The following is a 20,064-nucleotide window of genomic DNA, read 5'->3' as shown; positions in this document are numbered from 1 at the left end:
AAAGAAAAAGGGAGGGGGAACATAAATATGTATAATAAAATGGCAATAAATACATACCCATCAATAATCACTTCAGATGCAAATGTATTAAATGCTCCAAACAAAAGACATAAGGTAGCTGAATGAATAAGAAAACAAGACCCGTATTTATGCTGTCTACAAGAGGCCCACTTCATGTCAAAAGACACAAACAGACTGAAAGTAATGGGATGAAAATTGATTTGGATATGAAAGAAACTACTGGAGTAGCAATACTTATATCAGACAAAACAGACTTTGAAACCAGGGCGACAATAATAGACAAAGAACATTATTTAATGATAAAGGGACCAATTCAACAAGAGTGTATAACCCTTGTAAACATTTATACACTCAGCATAGGAGCACCTAAATATGTAAAGTATATTTTGATGGATGTAAAGGGAGAAGTTGATAGTAATACAGACATAGTAGGGGACTTTAACACCCCACTGACATTACTGGATAGATCTTCCAGGCAGAAAATCAACAAGAAAATAAAAGTCTTAAATGATACATTAGCCAGATGTATTTAATTTATATTGTCAGAGCATTTCACCCCAAAGCAGCAGAATATACATTCTTTTCAAGTGCACATGGAACATTTTCCAGGAGAGACCACATGTTAGGCCACAAAACAATCTCAATAAATTTAAGAAGATTAAAATCTGATCACACAACTTTTCCGACTATAATGCTATGAAACTTGAGATCAATTACAAGAAAAAAACAAAACACATGGATGCTAACTAACATGTTACTAAACAATGAATGGGTTAACGATGTGATCAAGAAGGAAATTAAAAGATACCTTGAGACAAATGAAATTTAAAAGAAAACAACCCAACATCTATGAGACACAGCAAAAGCAGTCCTAAGAGGGAAATTCATAGTAATAAAGACCTATATCAGGAAACACCAAAAATCTCAAATTAACAATCTAACCTTACCGAAAGAAACCAGAAAAGAAAATAGTTTGAAGTGAGTAGAGGAAAGAAGTAATAAAAATCACAGTTGCAACAAATTAAATAGAGTCTAAAAGACAATACAAAAGGTCAGTGAAACTAAGAATGATCCCTTAGAAAGATAAACAAGATTGATAAGTCTTTAACTAGACTCATAAAAAAATAGAGAGAAAACAAAGATAAATAAACTCTGAAATGAAAGAGAAGTGACAACTGATGCCACAGAAACACAAAGGATTGTAAGAAAATGCTATCAACAATTATATGTCAACAAATTGGATAATCTGAAAAGAATGGATAAATCTTAGAAACATCTGATCTTCCACGACTGAAGCAAGAAGAAAATAAAAAGCTGAACAGACTAATTACAATCAACAAAATTGAAGCACTTATTTAAAAACTTCGCAACAAACAAAGTCCTGGATCAGATGGGTTCATGGGCAAATTTTACCAAACATTCAAACAAGAACTAACCCCATCCCTTCTCAAACTATTCCAAAAATTTCAAGAGGAAGGAAGGACTCCCAAGCTTTTTTTACAAGGCCGTCATTATCCTGATTCCAAAACTTGATAAAGACACAACAAAGAAATAAAATTATTGACCAATATCCCTGATGAACATAGATGCAAAAATCCTCAACAAAATATTAGCAAACTGTATTCAGCAATATTGTACATTAAAAGTATCATATGCTATGAACAAGTTGGATTTATCCCTGGGATACAGCAATGGTTCAGTATCCACATATCAATTAATGTAACAGACCATATAAACAAAATAAAGGATAAAAACTACATGACCATATCAATAGATGCAAAAAAACATTTGACAAAATCTAGCACCATTTATGATAAAAATTCTCAGCCAACTGGGAATAGAGAGAATATACTGCAATGTAATAAAGACCATATATGAAACACCCACAGCTAACATTATATTTAACAAGGAAAAACTAAAAGCAAAGCATTTCCCTTAAGATCAGCAACAAGACAGGATTGTCCACTTTTACCATTATTGTTCAACATAGTACTGCAAGTCCTAGCCACAGCAATCAGACAAGAAAAATAAAAGTATCCAAATTGGAAAGGAAGGAATAAAACTGTCATTATTTGCATATGACATGATACTGCATACCTGAAGGTTCCACCAAAAATTTACCAGAATTGATAAATTCATTAATGTAGCAGGATACAAAATAAATATTCAGAAATTGGTTGCAATTTTGTATGCCAATAATGAAATAAGAAAGGGAAACAAGAAAACAATCCCATTTACAGTTGCATCAAAAGGTGAAATAAAATACCTAGGAATAAATTTAACCTAGAAAGTAAAAGACCTGTACTAGGAGAATTATAAGACACTGGAAAAGAAATCAAAGAAGGTACAAATAAATGAAAGCATATAATATGCTCATGGATAAGAAGAATTAACATCATTAAAATGTTCATACTACCCAAAGCAATCTATAGATTCAATGCAATTCCTGTCAAAATACCAATGAAGTTTTTCACAGAACTACAAAAAATAATTCCAAAATATATATGTAATCACAAACGACCCTAAAAAGCCACGAGTATCCTGAGAAAGAAGAACAAGTCACAGGCATCATGCTACTGGTACCAAACTATACTACAAGGCTATGGTAATCAAAACAGCATGGTACTGGCATAAACACAGACACATAGGTCAATGGAAAAGACAGAGAGTATAGAAATAGACTCACACCTATATGGTCAATTAATATGTGACAAAGAGACAAGAACATACAATGGGTTTGAGTCTATTCAACAAATGGTATTGGAAAAATTGGACAGCTACCTGCAGAAAAAATGAAACCTTTTTACACCATATGCAAAAATAAACTCAAAATGGATTAAAGACTTAAATGTAAGACTCAAAAATAAAACTACAAGAAGATGTAAGCAGTAAATCTCTTATTTAAAAATTTTTTTAAAAATGTTTTGAGGAGCCTCCTTCACTGTTTTTCCGTATTTCTCTTAGCAACATGTTTCTTCAGGCAAGGGAAACAACAGAAAAAATAAACAAATGAGACTACATCAAACTAAAATGTTTTTCCATAGCAAAGGAAACCAGCAACAAAACAAAACAACCTACTGAATGGGAGAAGATAATCGCCGATGATACATCCTATGAAAGGTTAATATCCAAAATATTTAAGGAACTAATACAACTCAATACCAAAAAAAAAAAAAAAAAAAAAAATCAGAGGACCTGAATAGACCCTTCTCCAAAGAGCACATACAGATGGGTAATAGACATATATAAAAAATGATGCTCAAAGTCAGTAATCATTAGAGAAATGCAATTAAAACTACAATGGGTTATCACCTCATCCCTGTCAGCATGGCTACCATCAATAAATCAACAAACAACAAGTGCTGGCGAGGATGTGGAGAAATGAGAAGCTTTGGGCACTGTTGGTGGGAATGCAGACTGGTGCAGCCACAATGGGAAACAGTGTGGAGGTTCCTCAGAAAATAAAAAATGGAACTTTCTTATGACCCAGCACTTCCACTTCTGGGTATATATCCAAAGAAAACCAAAACACTAATTTGAAAGAATATATGCACCCCTATGTTCAGTGTTATTTACAATATTCAAGATATGGAAGCAATGCAATTGCCCATCAATATCGTCGGCAGCCATCCGTCTCGAGAGACGATGGTGTAGCTTCTTAAGAGTCTATCTGCACCGCCGAGAATGGCTGTGCAGTCCGACTCGGGAGTGACACGGTATCTGTCTCCTCCCGTGTTGAATCGACATCTTGCGATGACGCTGGAGTGTCCTCTCCAGTGAAGCTGAAGCTACAGAGCCTGGGCAGGGTGATATGGAGGGTCTGCTGTTGCCCATGCAGCAGACCCCCCTCTCTTCGCAGCTGAAGGGTCCAAGGGAAAGACGGAGTCAATACAGCTTGGCTTCAGGTGCGCCACAGGAGTTGCTGGTGTTGACTACAACGTCAAACCGCCTTAGGGACTCCGGCTCCAGATTTTCTGTCGGGGTTTACTCCCTTAGCCTTTCCCCTGAAGAGGTATGCCGCAAGGCAGCGGAGGTTTTTTGGAGTCAGAGTTTTCCTTCTCTGATGTGCCCATCAATATATAAGTGGATAAAAAAGAGGTGGTACATGTATACAATGGAATATTACTCAGACATAAAAAACAATGAAATCTTACCATTTGTGACAGCATGGATGGACCTGGAGTGTATTATGCTAATGAAACAAGTCAAACAGAAAGAAAAATACTACATGCTTTCACTATATTTGGAATCTAAAGAACAAAAATAGAGGAAGAAACAAGATAGAAGCAGGCTCATAGATACAGAGAACAGACTGATGATTTTTTAGAGGAGAGGGGTGTTTGTGGGCTGGGTGAAAAAGGTGAAGGGATTAAGGATTACAAATTGGTAATTACAAAATATTCAGAGAGACGTAAAGTACAGCATAGGGAATATAGTCAGTAATATTGTAATAACTATATGGTGCCAGTTGGGTCCTTGAAATATTGGGAAATCACTTTGTAAAGTATACGATTATCTAACCACTATGCTGCACGCCTAAAACTAATACAAAATAATACTGAATGTAAACTGTAATTGAAAAATAAAACTTAAAAACATATAATTAAAGTGCCTGTAATTCAAAGTTTGAATATATCATTATAGCGATTATTTAGATGGAGGAGGCGGAGGTGAAATCAGGGTGGGATTATGGATAATATCATTTTTAAAAATGGACACAAAGTATGAATCATAAAAATCCAAATGTTTCCACTTATAAATTTTATTAAGTTTTAACCATTATATTATGAAATATTTCAGACTCTGTTTAGAAAATAATACAGTGAACACCTGTGTACCCAGTGTCTAGCTTAAAAAATAAAACATTGCCAAGAGTCAAAGTTTGTTTTCATTTAACTTTTAAAATGCAATATCTTGCCTTTATACAATTTCCTGTTTGTTCCAGGTTGCTCTACAAGAAAACTAAACATTTTAATCTCTTTTTAGGAATTTTAACTTTTATATAACAACTTCAAGTTGTGTATAACTCAACTGTGGCCATATATAAAAATCACCCAGACTTTTTAAAACTGCTTAGGTCTGGGCACCCTTTCCTGGACACTCTGATTTGCTTGCCTGAGGTGCCACTGGGCATCAGCATTTCTTAAAGGCTCCCCAGGTTTTTCTAACAGGCAACCAAGGTTTCAAACCACTTCTAGAGGACTTAAGAGTTTGCCATTCACAACATCTGCCCGTCCCAGATGTGATGTCCTATTGGGTTTTGTTCCCCCGCCCCAATGGAGAATGGTGGGAGGTGGGGTGACATGGATGGACACTGAATTATTTCCTCCCAAGAAACATGCTAAAAAGACAAGATGGGCACAGTGGGAAGCACAGGGCATCTTGATCAGCAAGCTTTTATCAGGACCCACTGTAATTCGGGATAGCTGTGGTTTGTGCTCCCTCTCTATGTCTGATGCTTCTGGGCGCTTGTTTTAGGGTTTATTTTGGGGAGGGGATGGAGAGGAGTCATTAGATTAAGACAAACAAACCATTAGAGGGTAGCCTTCTTTTGTAACCTTTCTGATATATGGAATCGGCTATTAACTTAACAGGAGCATGGCAGGTGTTGGGTGCTGTGGGCAGTAGGAAAAATACACAGTGTCCTTTTCTTGCCCTTAATGAGTTGTTGGTTCTAGTCACAGACTTGTGGCCTGGCAGGATTCAGCTTTAAGATGGGTGGAATTCATCAGCATACATATTTTTAAAATATTACATGTGAATACAGTTAGTCTGGGCATGCTTTCCAGTTTGACCCTCAGCCACACCACTCCTTAACGCCCACATTCTCATCTTTTCCTTCATTTATGTTTATTCCTCCAGACCTTTCTGAGGAGTGTAGAGAAGCTAGATTATAATGAGAGGGGGGGGGGATGTCATTTACTTAATATGGGCACCTTTTCCAGCTAAATTCCAAGGTTTGATTCTCCTTTGTTCCCTATCAGCAGTAATTTAAAAGGAAATATTAACCCCAACAGTAACAAAAATCCCCATATCCACAACTAGCTGTAAAAAACCTTATTTATAATCAGGTGTTTTTATTTTATATAAAAATTTTAGATATTCCAGAGGTAAAAGGGATTGTTTTGCTCAAAGCCAATAGAATAAGCCTGTCAGAATGAAAATTTGCTTCTTCTTTTTAATTATATTTTATTGATTATGCTATACATTTGTCCTGATTTTTCCCCTTTGCCCCCCTCCACTCAGCACCCCCGACTCCTTTAGGCAATCCCCCCGCCATTGTTCATGTCCATGGGTCATGAGTGTAAGTTCTTTGACTATTTCATTTCCTACGCTGTACTTCACATCCCCATGGCTCTTCTGTGGCTACCTATCTGTACTTCTTAATCCCCTCACCTCTTCACTCCTTCTCCCATCTGGCAACCATGAAAAACACTTTCCGTATCCATGCTTCTGTCTCTGTTCTTATTTGCTTAGTTTAGTTTGTCTTTTAGATTGAATTGTTGATAGATATGTATTTTTGCCATTTTATTCTTCATAGTTTTGATCTTCTTTTTCTTAAATAAGTCCATTTAACATTTCATATAATAATGGTTTGGTGATGATGAACTCCTTTAGTTTTCTCTTGTCTGGGAAGACTTTGATCTGCCCTTCGATTCTAAATGATAGCTTTTCTGGGTAGAGCAATCTTGGCTGTAGGTCCCTGCATTTCATGACTTTGAATATTTCTTGCCAATCCCTTCTAGCCTGCAAAGTTTCTTTAGAGAAATCAGCTGACAGTCTTATGAGAACTCCCCTGTAGTAACTAACTTCTTTACTCTTGCTGCTTTTAAGATTCCCTCTTTATTTTTAATTCTAACATGTCTTGGAGTGGGCCTCTTTGTATCCATCTTGTTTGAGACTCTATGTGTTTCCTGGACTTACATGTCTATTCCCTTCACCAGATTAGGGAAGTTTTCTTTCATTATTTTTTCAAATAGATTTCCAGTTTCTTGCTCTTTCTCTTCTCCTTCTGGCACCCCTATGATGCAAATGTTGGAGTTGTCCCAGAGGCTGCTTACACTATCTTTGTTTGTTTGTTTTTTCATTCTTTTTCTTCTTGTTATTCTGATTGGTTGCTTTTTATTCCTTATGTTCCAAATCATTGATGTGATTCTCAGGTTCATCCACTCTACTGTTGTTGCTCTGTAAATTGTTCTTTATTTCAATTAATGTATCCTTTGTTTCTGACTGGATCTTTTTTATGCTGCTGAGATCCTCATTAAGTTTCTTGAGCATTTTTATAATCAGTGTTTTGAACTCTACATCTTATAGATTGCTTATCTCCATTTCAGTTAGCTCTTTTTCTGGAGTTTTGATCTGTTCTTTCATTTGGACCCTGTTTCTTTGTCTCCTCAGTTTGGCAGCCTCTCTGTGTTTGTTTTTGTGTATTAGGTAGAGCTTTTTTGGTTCTGTGTCCTGGAAGTTGGCCTAATATAGTAGGTGTCCTGTAGGTCTAGTGGCACAGCCTCCCCTATCACCCAAGCTGGGTACTCGAGGTGTGCCCTTCGTGTGGACTGAGTACACCCTCCTCTTGTAGTTGAGCCTTGGTTGCTATTGGCAGATCAATGGGAGTGATTTACCGAGGCCAGTCAGCTGCAAGGATTGGCTGTGACCACTGCCCATCAACCTCTGCTCTCTGTGGAGCATCAGTTGTGCAGGAGCAGGGTGGTGGTGCTCTGATGTAGTCTGTAGCTGCCCAGTGGGTGCACAGGCTCTGGGGTTTCCCAAATGGTGCAGGCCAAGGTCAGCCCCAGCCTGTGTTTTTCCCCAGACCACGCTGCCTGAGATGGCTCCTTCTTGTGCTTAGCTTGGAGATTCCCAGGCAAAGCCAAGCTATGGATCAAAGCCGGCTCTTGCTAGTGCTGGGTGTGGGGCTCACTGGGGCCAGCTGTTGCTTGTTTGAGAGGATTTAGGAAGTTGTACAGCATGAGCCAAGAACAGCCATTCATATGGAAAAACAGCTTGGGTAGGCCAGTGAGTTGGGTCGGATGGAGTCTCTGGGGATCTCCAAGGCGGGTCAAACAGTGTCAGCCAGGTTGATGGAGTCTCAGATATGGCACCAGCTTGTGGACTCTATGAGGGGAAAACTTAGAAAAGGGACAATGGCTTCTGTTTGCCACGATGCCAGACACTTTAGCCTCTCCCAGTATGCCACTGATGCACTTCAAGCTGCCACCCTGGTGCTGGAGCTCAGAGGGAGTGAGTCTGAGCAGGTGAGTCCGTGTGTGGGCTCTTTAAGAGGAATTGCTTGGGGCTCCAGCAGTTTCTTCCACCAATTCAATCCCTGCTGGCAGGTTTTGCAGCCAGAAGTTGTGGGAACTTATCTTCCTGGCACTGGAGCCCTGGGCTGGGGGACCTGATGTGGAGCTGGGACTCCTTGGTCCTGAGATATCTCTCCTGAATTTTTATCCACTGCACATGGCAGAGAAACCAGTCTATTCTGTGTCTATGCCCTTCCTACCAGTCTGGATGGATGTGGTTTCTTTAATTCTGTAGTTGTTAGGCTTCCATTCCACTCAATTTCTAATGGTTCTTAGTGATGGTTGTTCTATGTTTTAGATGTAATTTTGATGTGGTTGTGCAAAGAGGTGAGTCATGTCTGCCTCCACTGCCATCTTGACTAGAAGTCCCAAATTTTCTTCTTCTGAGAAAGGCTGATAGACTTCACTCCTTTTAGATCAAAGTGACCATGTGCTACTCTGTCCCATTCTTTACAGCTTCCGGCTTACCAAGGAAGCCCCTACCTGGGGAAAATGGACAAGGAATATAACAAATCCTTATTTAGTCAGGCTAGAATAATAGATTCTCTCAATACAGAATTGTGTCATTGGACAAGAGTAGGGCTATTGTCTAATAGGAAGAAGTGAGGAAATCTAGCCAGAACTGAGAATAATTCAGAATGTATCTATCATTAATGAATTTCCTTGAATTATATACTGTATCTAAAGCCTATTTAGAACATCATGTTTTTGTTTACTAACCATTGAAGGAAATCCCTAACTTTCTTGCAGGGAAAATACTTTGAAATCCAGTTCAGCCCTGGTGGGGAACCAGATGGTGGAAAGATCTCCAACTTCCTTCTGGAAAAATCTAGGGTGGTGATGAGGAACCCTGGAGAGCGAAGTTTTCACATATTTTACCAGGTTTTCATTTATATTTTTTCTTTACTACTTCCTTATTCCTTCTCCACTTTTAAGTTTGTTTTTTCCTCTCCGATCTCAGGTTTAGACAATCTAGTCTGGCGAGCCAAGCAGTATTTATTAGAATGGTATGTGTAAGTCAGTGTGCAAAAGAATTTTGGGAATGAATGACCCTAACCGTAAAGAAGAGTAAGTTCTGGCTGGGGTGAGAAGACAAATATTTCCCAAAAATCAAATAATCAAGAAAGTGTTGATAAACCTCAAACCAAAATTTTGATTCTTTGCCAATTAAAAATTCGTGTAGGGAGATTTGACTGGAATGGTAAGGAGAAAGCTATTACTCGGGAGGGTCAGGGTAACGTTCAGGGGGAAAAGGCGTAGGCAGGTAGGTCAGGTGGCCAGAACAAAGCAGTGGACATGCGAGCCAGGCCTCTTACTAGGTTTGCAAGGGCAGAAGTCTCCAAAAGGTGAACTGTTGGGAGAAAGCCTCAAATAATTGCCACTTATTCCCGCTTTGCCCTCTCCTACTTGCCCCCATGGCTACGGATCTTTAATACTAGGTCAAAAAGTTTTGACTTAGGCACTCAGTAGCCATTGGAGACTTTGGGTCTAGAGAAAGGTGGAGGATGCTTTTAAATTGTGTCCCTGTCTTCAGTGATCTTCTGATTCAAGTAATTTTAAAAATATTTTTAAGTATATTAAAAATATAATGATACCATAGACAATTTCCTTATGTGTGAGTTTATATGTTACTATTGCATGTATTGGGGATCCACATTAGATTTTCTTCGAGAAAAGGCTTGTGAATATTTTTTGTTTATTTTTGTTTTGTTCCAGTTTGAAGATCACTAGATTAGAAGGAAGTTCAACTGTGTTGGTAGCTCACATTCAGTCTTACCAATTACACTGATATCTTAGATAATGGCAAACAATTCTTCTAATTGGTATTTGTTGGTTGAAAGAATACATAAGTGACCAAAAGCTTTTCTGAATTCAGTCATATATATTTTTAATTATATTAATCAAAGCAGCATATACAGATGATTGAAAGATAATTTTGTATATCACACACATGGTATATTATTTGCTAATCACTTGAGCAAAGTTCATAATTGTTTCCAACCTCCCTGCCGCCCTCTGCCCTGAAGTCCTCTGCCCACAGGTTGGAAACCACCAGACTAGGGGCTGTGGAAGTGATCGACTTAGGAGAAGATGGAGTTAAGATTCTGACATAAAGTTGAAGCTGTGAAATCAGTGAGACTCCTGCGGGAGTGAGCGTGGAGAGAAAAACCATGCCTATATAGAACTGGGACCCTGGGGATGGCCTGCAGATTAAGGAGTCAGGAAGCTAGGGGAGGAAAGCCAGGGCGCTGAGCAGCAGGATCAATGCTCAGAACTCCTGCAGATGCAGGATGGAGCAGAGGTCTGGGGACCAAGAAAGAGCTGTTGAATGTAGCCCCTGGAAAGTAGTCACAGGAGTCGTTTCATCAGAATGGTAAGGGGAGAAGCCAGAGTGCAGGTGGTCAGCTTGTGATGAGAAAGGAGATGCAGCAGCTTAAAGAAGTTCACTGAGTCTAGGAAAAGCTTCTAAAGAAGGCAGAGAACACTGTGTGTTTGTAGACAGAAGAGAGTTAGAGAAGGGCATTGAAGATGCAGCTGAGAGGGGCTATGCAAGGTGGATGGGAAGGAGATTGAGAGAGAGGGAGGGAAAGTTTTTTTCTCAAGCAAAACACAACATAGAAGACAAAGCTAGATAGAGGGTGGTACAAAAAGATTTCAAAGAGATTAGTAAGAAAACTAGGGGAATCTGATGTCATGGATGACCTAGAACTTCTCAGCAATGAAAATGAGGTTCCCCATTTGGGGGATGTGTTGCTGAGTTGACGTGAGGAATCTGACCACAGTGGGGAAGTATGGATAGGAACTATCTATTTTCCTAAGTCTTGCTGGGTTGGAGCCAGCAGGGGTGCTGGAGCTAGCTTGCATGGGCTGTGCACATCTCTTTCTGTCTCTTTCTTCAGTGATATTTTCGTAATAGCTTGAAATCAGTCAGGGTAGGAGTACTTACTCCATGAAAACTGGCAAACACTACAAATCCATTTTCCTCAGAAGACTTGATGGCTAAACATTTCCAGCACATCCCTGGTGGGAGCCCTTTAGGAGGGTCTTGCTCTGACCTAAGGTGAAGATATCAAAGGGGAGCAAAATGCCAGGGACAGTCCTTTGGTTTGGAGTGCGAGACATGAGTGGTTTTCTAATACGCAATGAGCAGTGAGAAGCACGGAGGGGCCACCTGCACTTTAAAAAGCCATAAGCCAGTCAAGCAGGAATGAACTGTAATCTGGCTAGGATTCCACTCTTGAGGGGCCTCACCACTGAGGCACTGCAGGCCGGTCCCCTTATTGGACAAGGGAAGCCTCAGGTCTTGCAGGTCTGATCAGGGAGTTAAGAACCAGAACTTGGAGAGGGGATTTGGGGCTTTGACAAGTAGAGCCAGAAATCCTGAAGACCCGTCATATTTTGGAGACAAGGACTGCAGATAATTTTAGAAAGCAGGGCTAGAAAGTCCCATTGCCTGTGCTCAGGGGTGGTGGCAGCAGGAACCATGAGGTGCCTTTGAGTACTTTGAGGACCACATCTCACACACCCCACTTTCTCTTGCTCCAGCTCATCGAGGGCGCCTCTGCAGAGCAGAAGCACAGCCTTGGCATCACCAGCATGGACTATTATTACTACCTGAGCCTCTCTGGGTCGTATAAGGTGGATGACATTGATGACAGGCGGGAGTTTCAGGAAACTCTGGTGAGTGCTGGTGCAGAGCCAGGCAGGATCTGCTCTGCAGCTGGGGCGCTGCCACTGGTAGGAAGGGCAGCAAAGGTTAGCAACGCCAAGAACAGAGTGAAATTCCCACCTCCTGCTCTAGGCAGTCCATTTCCTAAAACCCATGTGTAAGCGCCCTTAAACAGACACCTGCCCAGTTGCCAGAGGGCCACTTAATGATTTGAGATGGGTTAAAAAAAAAAGTGAATGCATCATTACCTCCCACCTCCTTGCAGGAGTTCTGATGAACAGATAAAAACTATTGTGGCTACTATATTTACCATTCCCATTCACCGACAGCTTGCACAGTTGTTGAGCTGTTCCCTTAAAGAAGCAAAGCAGAACACTGATGATCTTAATGAGGTTTAGAAATTTTAGAACACCTCTCTCCACCCACTTTCTCTTCACCTCTGCACTGTACAAGTCCGAGGGTGATCCTCTCTCTACTCTCTACTCTCTTCACATTGTAGGTATGTTACGGTACAAAGGGTGAACCCAGGTAGATTATTGAGAGGTTACATCCTCCAGGAAACAACTTAGTAAGTCAATCTAGAACTCGGTGGAGGTGGGCTGGTCACCCATTTAGCCTCAAAGGAATGCATCACCAGTGCCCTTGGAGTCAGCTACCAGCCAGGCCCACCCTCAGCCCAGATCCAGAAGCAGGTGGGAGACTCTGAGTGGGCATTTGGAGGTCCTGGGCAGCTGGAAGGAAGCTGATACTTGTTCCTGAAAGGGGCAGGATGTTTTTCCTGGGTGCCAGGATTAAAGAGGCCACGTGGCCCTGAAGGAGTTGGGGGAGGCAATGCAGATAAGGGGCCTGCATGTTCCCAGAGTATAGTTCCTTTAGCAGATGGATATCGAAGACTCAGCCTTTCAGCTGCTTTTATTACATTTTGTGGACCTCAGAAATAAGACTTTTCTGATGATGTTTTATTTGATTTCCTGGGGATTTTTAATCAAGATCTTTTTGCAAGTACAATCTATTCTCAGTCCTCCCAGAGAAGGGAAAGACCTCTGAGGCTCTTTGGAGCAGCTGGACACAGGCACTGGTGTCCTTAGAGGGATGGGGGTGGCACCAGACCACAGCAGGGGATGAGGACAGACTTGTTGTTTTTGTGTCCAGCTGCTGCTCCAGTTGGGTACCTTTCCTCCTGCAGCTTTCTTTGCCCTTATTCCTGGAAGATTGTGTGCTCTGTCTAAGGACAGAACTGCCTTTCTAGCACTACTTTGAGACTTGAGAAGGATGTGTGAGTGCGTTGGTCAGAGATAATGTCTTACAGAAACTTCCAGCTGCCATCACACGCTAAGCCACATATAACTGCCCCACCCAGCCTAAGCTCAGGCTCCGTCATTACGTGCTCCTAAAGCTGGTCACCAGCTTGTGTGAGTAATTTCTCTTTTCGCTTGCAGCACGCAATGGGTGTGATCGGGATCTTCGCGGAGGAGCAGACGCTGGTGCTGCAGATAGTAGCAGGCGTTCTCCACCTGGGAAACATCAGCTTTAAAGAAGTGGGCAATTACGCCGCAGTGGAGAGTGAAGAGTGTGAGTAGCTTTGGCTCACAGTTGTCGGACAAGGGGAAACTACTGTTTAGCTCCATCAGAAGTAACCCACTGCTTTCCTTTGCTTAGATCTCAATCAGGGTATTTTGGGAGGAGATGAGAAGTCTTCTGGTCCTGCTGTGGCAGAACAAAAGGGCCTATGAGGGTGCAGGCCTTTCCTGTGTACCTACCCCTCTCCTACCACATCCCCCATTAAGTAAGCCAGAGTTACACCCAGACCATCAATGAATTTGTTTCAATTTATCATGAATGCTGGGGAAGTCTGTCAGTTTCGACATCTAGGTTTAAGAATAAAGTGATACTTCAATGAAGACTAGAGTAATAGCTAAGTAGGTCAAAATATTTGTCTCCTAATAAAAATCTTTTCTGTAACTGATCTTTAGGCTCTACATTTACCTAAAGATCATGAAGAGCAAGTGATTGGATATATGTAAATATGCAAAGTTCACAGATTCAGTTTGTTCCATGGGTGGGATTAGATTGGATTTCTGAAAATTGAAGGAAAAAAAGGACATTAGGACATTGACTATTGTGATGATATTGCTAGTGATCACCTTTCATGGTCACCTCTATAGTAGTCCGAGCCTGAAGATCTGAATGATCATTTTTCCTCTTTGAGAATGCATCAAGTCCTTTCTGTAGAGACGTTATGGATTATGCATGGTGCCATCTACCGCAGACACCATGGCGTGTGACTGTAGCCTCTTCAGCATCAGACAACCTTCCAGGCTGCTTTCAGAAGCCACCCACCCTTGCACTACCCAGGAAGCCATTTCTCCCTTTCTCAGCATTCTTCAAGGATGATAAATTTAGACGCTTAGTAATAAATAGTATCCCACTCATTGCTGACAATGCAGTGAGGCTATTTCCATCCCAAATAAGGTCCTTTTTTATATTTTTGTTTTCTTTTGTGATAAAAAGGGAAGTGCTGCTAACTTCTGATGTCTATCTGATAAAGAGCAAGATGAATTATGTTTATCAGGAAAGAAATGGGGTGGAAAACAATAAATTTACAGGGTGTCCATAGAATCTAGAAACAAGACCTAAAAATAAGAATAATAACTGTTTCTAGACTTTGTGGACATTGCCCTTTACATTTAACAGATGCATGTATGTGTGCAGGAGGGTCATTAACACTTGGTCTTTTAACATTGTCAGTTTTGGTTTGTTGGTGGTTTCTGTGGAAGGCAACTGGATTTCTCTGGCCTTCTTGGATAGTACAATCCTTAACCACCCCTTTATGCTGGAGAACGAAGTGGCTCTGACTCAGCTAGCATTTCCCCATATACTTGAGCCAAGAGGTAGCCTCTGCAGCCCACTAGGTAAGGCCCATGCCTGGCAACTGCCCACTTGGAGGTGCTGGAGTGTGGAGATCAGGAAAGGCTGTGCTTGAGACCCAACAGGCTAACAAAGTAATGTGTCCTCCTGTCAATACTTTGTTTCCTATTCATGGTTCAGATGGGTGTGCTGTCAAAGCTTTCCACACTCCCCCTTTGCTACTCAGCTTGTTTCCTTCCCCAGGGAACCAAGGCTTTGTGTTGCTTGTGTTGCCTTCAGGGGATATGTGTTCCAGGGCAACCATGCTCAGCCACTCATTTTTCCCACTGTTGTGCATTAATGGGAATATATAATATAATCTACATCCTATCTTGAAGATTATTTTATATCAATTCACTGAGGAGCTCCATCCTTTCTATAGCTGCATTGCATTCCATTGCTTGGCTATTTTTAAATTTATTGAACAAATCATCTGTTGATGGACATTAAGATGGTTTGGATATTCTGTTATTACAATACTGAATGAGCATTACTAAAATGAATAACCTGGTTTGTGTTGTCTTTCTGATATTTGAGTATATCGGTGGAATAAATTTATAAGGGAAGTGCTAGCCCGTGTTTTTAGAATGGAAGAAAGCAAACTTTCTCTAGCTATTGTAGGGAAAAAAGTGGTAAGATTCCCATCACAGATGAAGGAAAATAACCACAAATAACGACAAATTTTGTTGTTACCTGACCTTAGACTAGTGGATCTGTAGAATTTCCTGAGTCAAACCTTTACATTGCTGAGAAGTCAAACAAACCTCGACCTGAGCACATGTGCACCTGCCATTATCAATAAAGTGAGATGGTGTTTTGAAAACAAATCTTGCCCAAAAGATATTAAATCTAAATTAACCCAAGAATTTTGTTGAAGGGAAATAATATGATATAAATATTAATGGGAAGTACAAGCGACAGTGCCCCTCTTCTGCCCTGTTAATTTTTGTTTTAAAAAAACCTTGCCATTTCTTTTTTTTTTTTTTTTTTTTTTTTTTTTTTTTTTTTTTTTTTTTTTTTAAGTATATTTTATTGATTATATTGTTACAATAGTTCCAATTTTTTTTTTTTCCCCTTTGCTCCCCTCCGCCCAGCACCCCCCTTCCCCAACAATCCCCTCTCCAAGTCCATGCCCATGGGTCGTACATACAAGCTCTCCCGCCTCACCCTTTCATATATTCTTCTTCTTCTTTTTTTAAAATTAATTAATTAATTAGTTAAATATTTTAACAATAAAAAATAACAATTCCTCCCTCTCAGACTTAAGACCCTTTACAATCTTATAAAGGACAATGGATGAAGGTCTCGGGCTCCTCTAGCTGCTTCAAGCTGGACATGGTCGTCGTCCTACCTACCCGTGGGTCAAGAAATCCCTAATAAGAGTGGGGATGTGGAGGGGAGGGTGGCCTTCCCACAAGGGGAAGGATCGTGCAGACTCCAGGTTGGTTGGCTGTCTCTGGACAACGGCATGCTTGGTTTGACAGGCTGGCATCCTTGTTGTATTCTGGGGGCAACAGGGTTAAAGGACATCATTTAATCCGTAACCACTAGATGACAAAAGACAGGTATTAATTTTTCAATGTCCCACATTAGGGAAAAGAAGGGCTTCTTTGGAGGAAGGTGTGCCAGGTACATCTCACCTGTCCAAAACCCTTTTGCCCATTATACTTATTTTGGACTGAGGGAAATATTTTAGGTTTCCCCCATCTCAGGCCTCTGGGCTTTTTCTGTCCAAGCCATTAGGATAGAAAAGAGAAACCAGTTTTAAGGTGAAGCCCACAGACCACCCCGTTCTTCACCAACCCAGCCACTTAGTTCAGCCAAACCATTGAGTCTCAGGAGGCAGCAATGCAGACAGGATTAAGTGAGGCCTATGCATACAGATAATCACTCAGGTAATGAGATTGTAGGCTTATGCCCTTTGAAAACAGAAAACACATGTTAATTTATGTAACATAACCCACATACAAGTCTCTAAATCTGTAGGACTGTCTTATCGGAAGGAAAATCCTTGTCCTTCTAATATTCACTGAACTTGCATTTCTATTCTTTATATTTTTATTCCCCCCCCACTAAAAAATTTTCTGTTTGTTTGTTTTTCCACTACAGTTGTCTCACTTTTTTTTCCCCCTCTTGCTTCGCTGCACCCTGCCCCCCCCCACAGTCAGTCCCCACCCAGTTGTCCATGTCCATGGGTCATTCATACATGCTCCTTGACTAGACCCTTCCCCTTCTTACCCCCTCCCTCCCCCCCATCTCCCCCTTTGTTACTGTTAGTTTATTCCTTGTTTACATACCTCTGGTTCAATTTTGCTCATTTGTTTGTGTTGTTCATTAGTTTCCTGTAACAGGTGACAGCATAAGGTAATTCTCTTTTGTTGCCTGGCCTATTTCGCTAAGCATAATTCTCTCTAGTTCCAATCATGTTGTTGCAAATGGTAGAAGTTCCTTCTTTCTTTCAGTACTTATTCATTGTCATTTTCCCCCTTTGTACTCGTGTTCCTCTCTGTCTCTCTGTTTCTTCATCTTCTTAAAGCAGACCCTTTAGCATCTCTTGCAATGCTGGTTTGGTGGAGATGTATTCTTTTAGCCTTCTTTTGTCTTGGAAACTCCTTATTTCACCTTCCATTTTGAATGAAAGCCTTGCTGGGTAGAGTATTCTTGGTTGTAGGCCTTTGTTTTTCATTGCTTGGAATATTTTTTGCCATTCCCTTCTGGCTTGTAGTGTTTCTGCTGAGAAATCTGATGATAGCCTTATTGGAGCTCCCTTGTATGTTATTAGTTGTTTCTCTCTTGCTGCTTTTAGGATTCTCTCTTTGTCTTTGAATGTTGGCATTTTAATTATGATGTGTCTTGAAGTGGGCCTGTTGGGGTTCATCTTCATTGGGACCCTCTGTGCTTCCTGGACTTGCGTGACTCTTTCTCTCGTCATGTTAGGAAAGTTTTCTGTCATTAGTTTTTCAAAGAGGTTTTCTATCCCTTGCTCTTCTTCTTCTCCTTCTGGAATTCCTATGATACGGATATTATTACGTTTCATGTTGTCCTGCAGCTGTCTTAGAACCTCTTCAGTCTTGTTCAGTCTTTTTTCATTTTGTTGCATTGTCTGGGAGTTTTTGTGTAGGTTGTCCTCCAGCTCGCTGATCCGATCTTCTGCTTCCTCTAGCCTGCTTTTAATTCCTTCTACTGTGTTCTTCAATTCAGAGATCGTATTTTTCATTTCCTCCTGGCTCTTATTGATAGCTTCTATGTCCTTTTTCATGCTCACGTAATTTTCTGTGAGTTCCTTGTAGTTTTTCTGGAGTTCTTTGAAGTTTCCGCTGAGCTCATTCAGCTTCTCCATAATCCATGTTTTGAATTCCATATCTGATAGTTCGCTCCCCTCTATTTCATTTAGCACTCTTTCTGGGGATTCTACCTTTCCTTTTGATGGGAGGTTGTTTCTCTGTCTCCCCATTTTTTTGACTCCTATTGTTTGTTGGTGCTTCTTGGAATGATCTGCACTTCCTGGATCTGCCTCTGGTGGCGTCAGATCATGTACCAGTCTGGCCCTAGGCAGCCTGTTGGAGACTTCCAGGGATCTACTGCTGTTGTCTGTCTTCTTTGATTGTTAATCTATTCAATCTGTGATTAGCTGTCAGGCTTAAGGACTGTGGGTGTGGCAGCTTAATTCCTGTAGGCAGGGCTTTTGCTTCCCCTCAGGCTGACGCCACTTGGAGGGGAATGGTCTACCCGCAGTACTGGGGATGAGTCAGCACTGGGACCCAGTCAGCTGCTCCTCCAGTTCTCCCCTCAAAGCCACCGTGCCAAATTCTCCCCAAGTGTCTCCAGTCCTCTCTGCCTTCCCTCTGCTTGAGCCCAGGGTAAGTGGTGGCCAAAATATTTTCGTATGTGATCCACTTAAGAGCTCTTTTTCTCCTGCTGTTTCTCTCCGGCTAGCAAGAAAGCCTGTGGCTTTTCGCTTTTCACAGCTGATACTATTTTACTTTCCACTCTGTCGCTGTAGGCTGGGAAGCCCAGCTGGGGGTTTAGACCCTGCCCTTCTCAGGGGGAATCCCCGGCTGCTGAGCTGTTTCTCAGCCCCTTCAGCTGCCACCCGTGGGAGCCCAGCCAGCCCTTCCACGTCTCCGCACTCCCTACCGGTCACGTTGTGATGTAGCGGCCTTTTCTGTCTCTCCGTGGTTATAAGACTTCTCTCCAGCTGGTGTTCGGTTCGTTATTCCAGATGATTTCTCCAAAATTACATTGTAAATCCAGACTAGTTCTAGGAGGAAGTTAGTGTAGCTTCCACTTACTCCTCCGCCATCTTGTTTCTCTCGCCATTTCTTTTAAATTTGTAAAATGGAATTTTGTTTTGCTACATCCTGTTAGTTTCTCTTATCTTCTCTACAGTTCACATGTAAATGGAAAAATTTAATCTGACCTCGCTTTACTCTTTAACAGACTAATAGAAATCTATCTTCATTATCAAAATGTGCTGAAACATTACTTTCTAGCAGGTTCTCTTATGTTCTTCATCATTCTGATTAACTGTACCAGACCTTAACTGTAACTAGACTTCATCAGATTTTTTATGTGGTCAAGGTCTGCCCCGTGCTGGCCCTCCCCAAGCCTCCCCGCCTCTGCGCTGCTCCTGCCCGCCACACTCTCATACACCCTCATGGAAATGCACAGCCTGACGGGAGTCAATATGAGCAGCCCTATAATTTCAACACCAGGGCAGCTGCTGAAGAAAATATGAGGTCAGAAAAGGTTATACTTGTAAAACATGGCATGGATTTTTTTCAAAGCAAGTACTGGATTTCCCCTCTAGACTTCGTAACTGTTTCCCTAATCTTGTGGCTCTGGCTCTGTTCCAAACTCCATGCCTTGTTTTTCAAGTGCCTGCGGTCCTTTACTGGTGCCCTCTTCTACAGAAGATGCGTGAGCCATGGAAGTATGTACAGCATGTTTCTTTCTTTGTCTCAAGGACCCAAGGATTTAACCCATTTTGTTATGTTTCTGTAGTTATGGTCATGAAGATAACAGTGTAAACTTTTTCATCAAATATTTGAACCACATCCCCATGTTGGCATGATTATGGGCTTGGCAGAAGCTCACATTTACAAAGCAGACAAAGTGGAGCTAATTATTTGTTAAATCAGACCACTCACTGTGTAGTTACCA

At 41.1% G+C, this 20,064-nt stretch overlaps 1 protein-coding gene across 1 annotated transcript in view; it reads left to right on the top strand.

Annotated features, from left to right (window-relative positions):
• Positions 1-20,064, top strand: part of MYO1E (myosin IE) — a 198,757-nt gene that overhangs the window by 111,446 nt on the left and 67,247 nt on the right. Inside the window, exons 7-9 of the mRNA XM_090270681.1 lie at positions 9,075-9,206; positions 11,871-12,005; positions 13,434-13,566. Of these exons, the coding sequence (XP_090126807.1) occupies positions 9,075-9,206; positions 11,871-12,005; positions 13,434-13,566 (400 nt within the window). The remainder of the gene's footprint in view (positions 1-9,074; positions 9,207-11,870; positions 12,006-13,433; positions 13,567-20,064) is intronic.

This window comes from Furipterus horrens, unplaced genomic scaffold (assembly GCF_987537825.1).
Source record: "Furipterus horrens unplaced genomic scaffold, mFurHor1.1.pri manual_scaffold_3, whole genome shotgun sequence".
NCBI lineage: Eukaryota > Metazoa > Chordata > Mammalia > Chiroptera > Furipteridae > Furipterus > Furipterus horrens.
The sequence above is the reverse complement of the archived record's forward strand: the minus strand, read 5'-3'. Positions and strand labels throughout refer to the sequence as shown.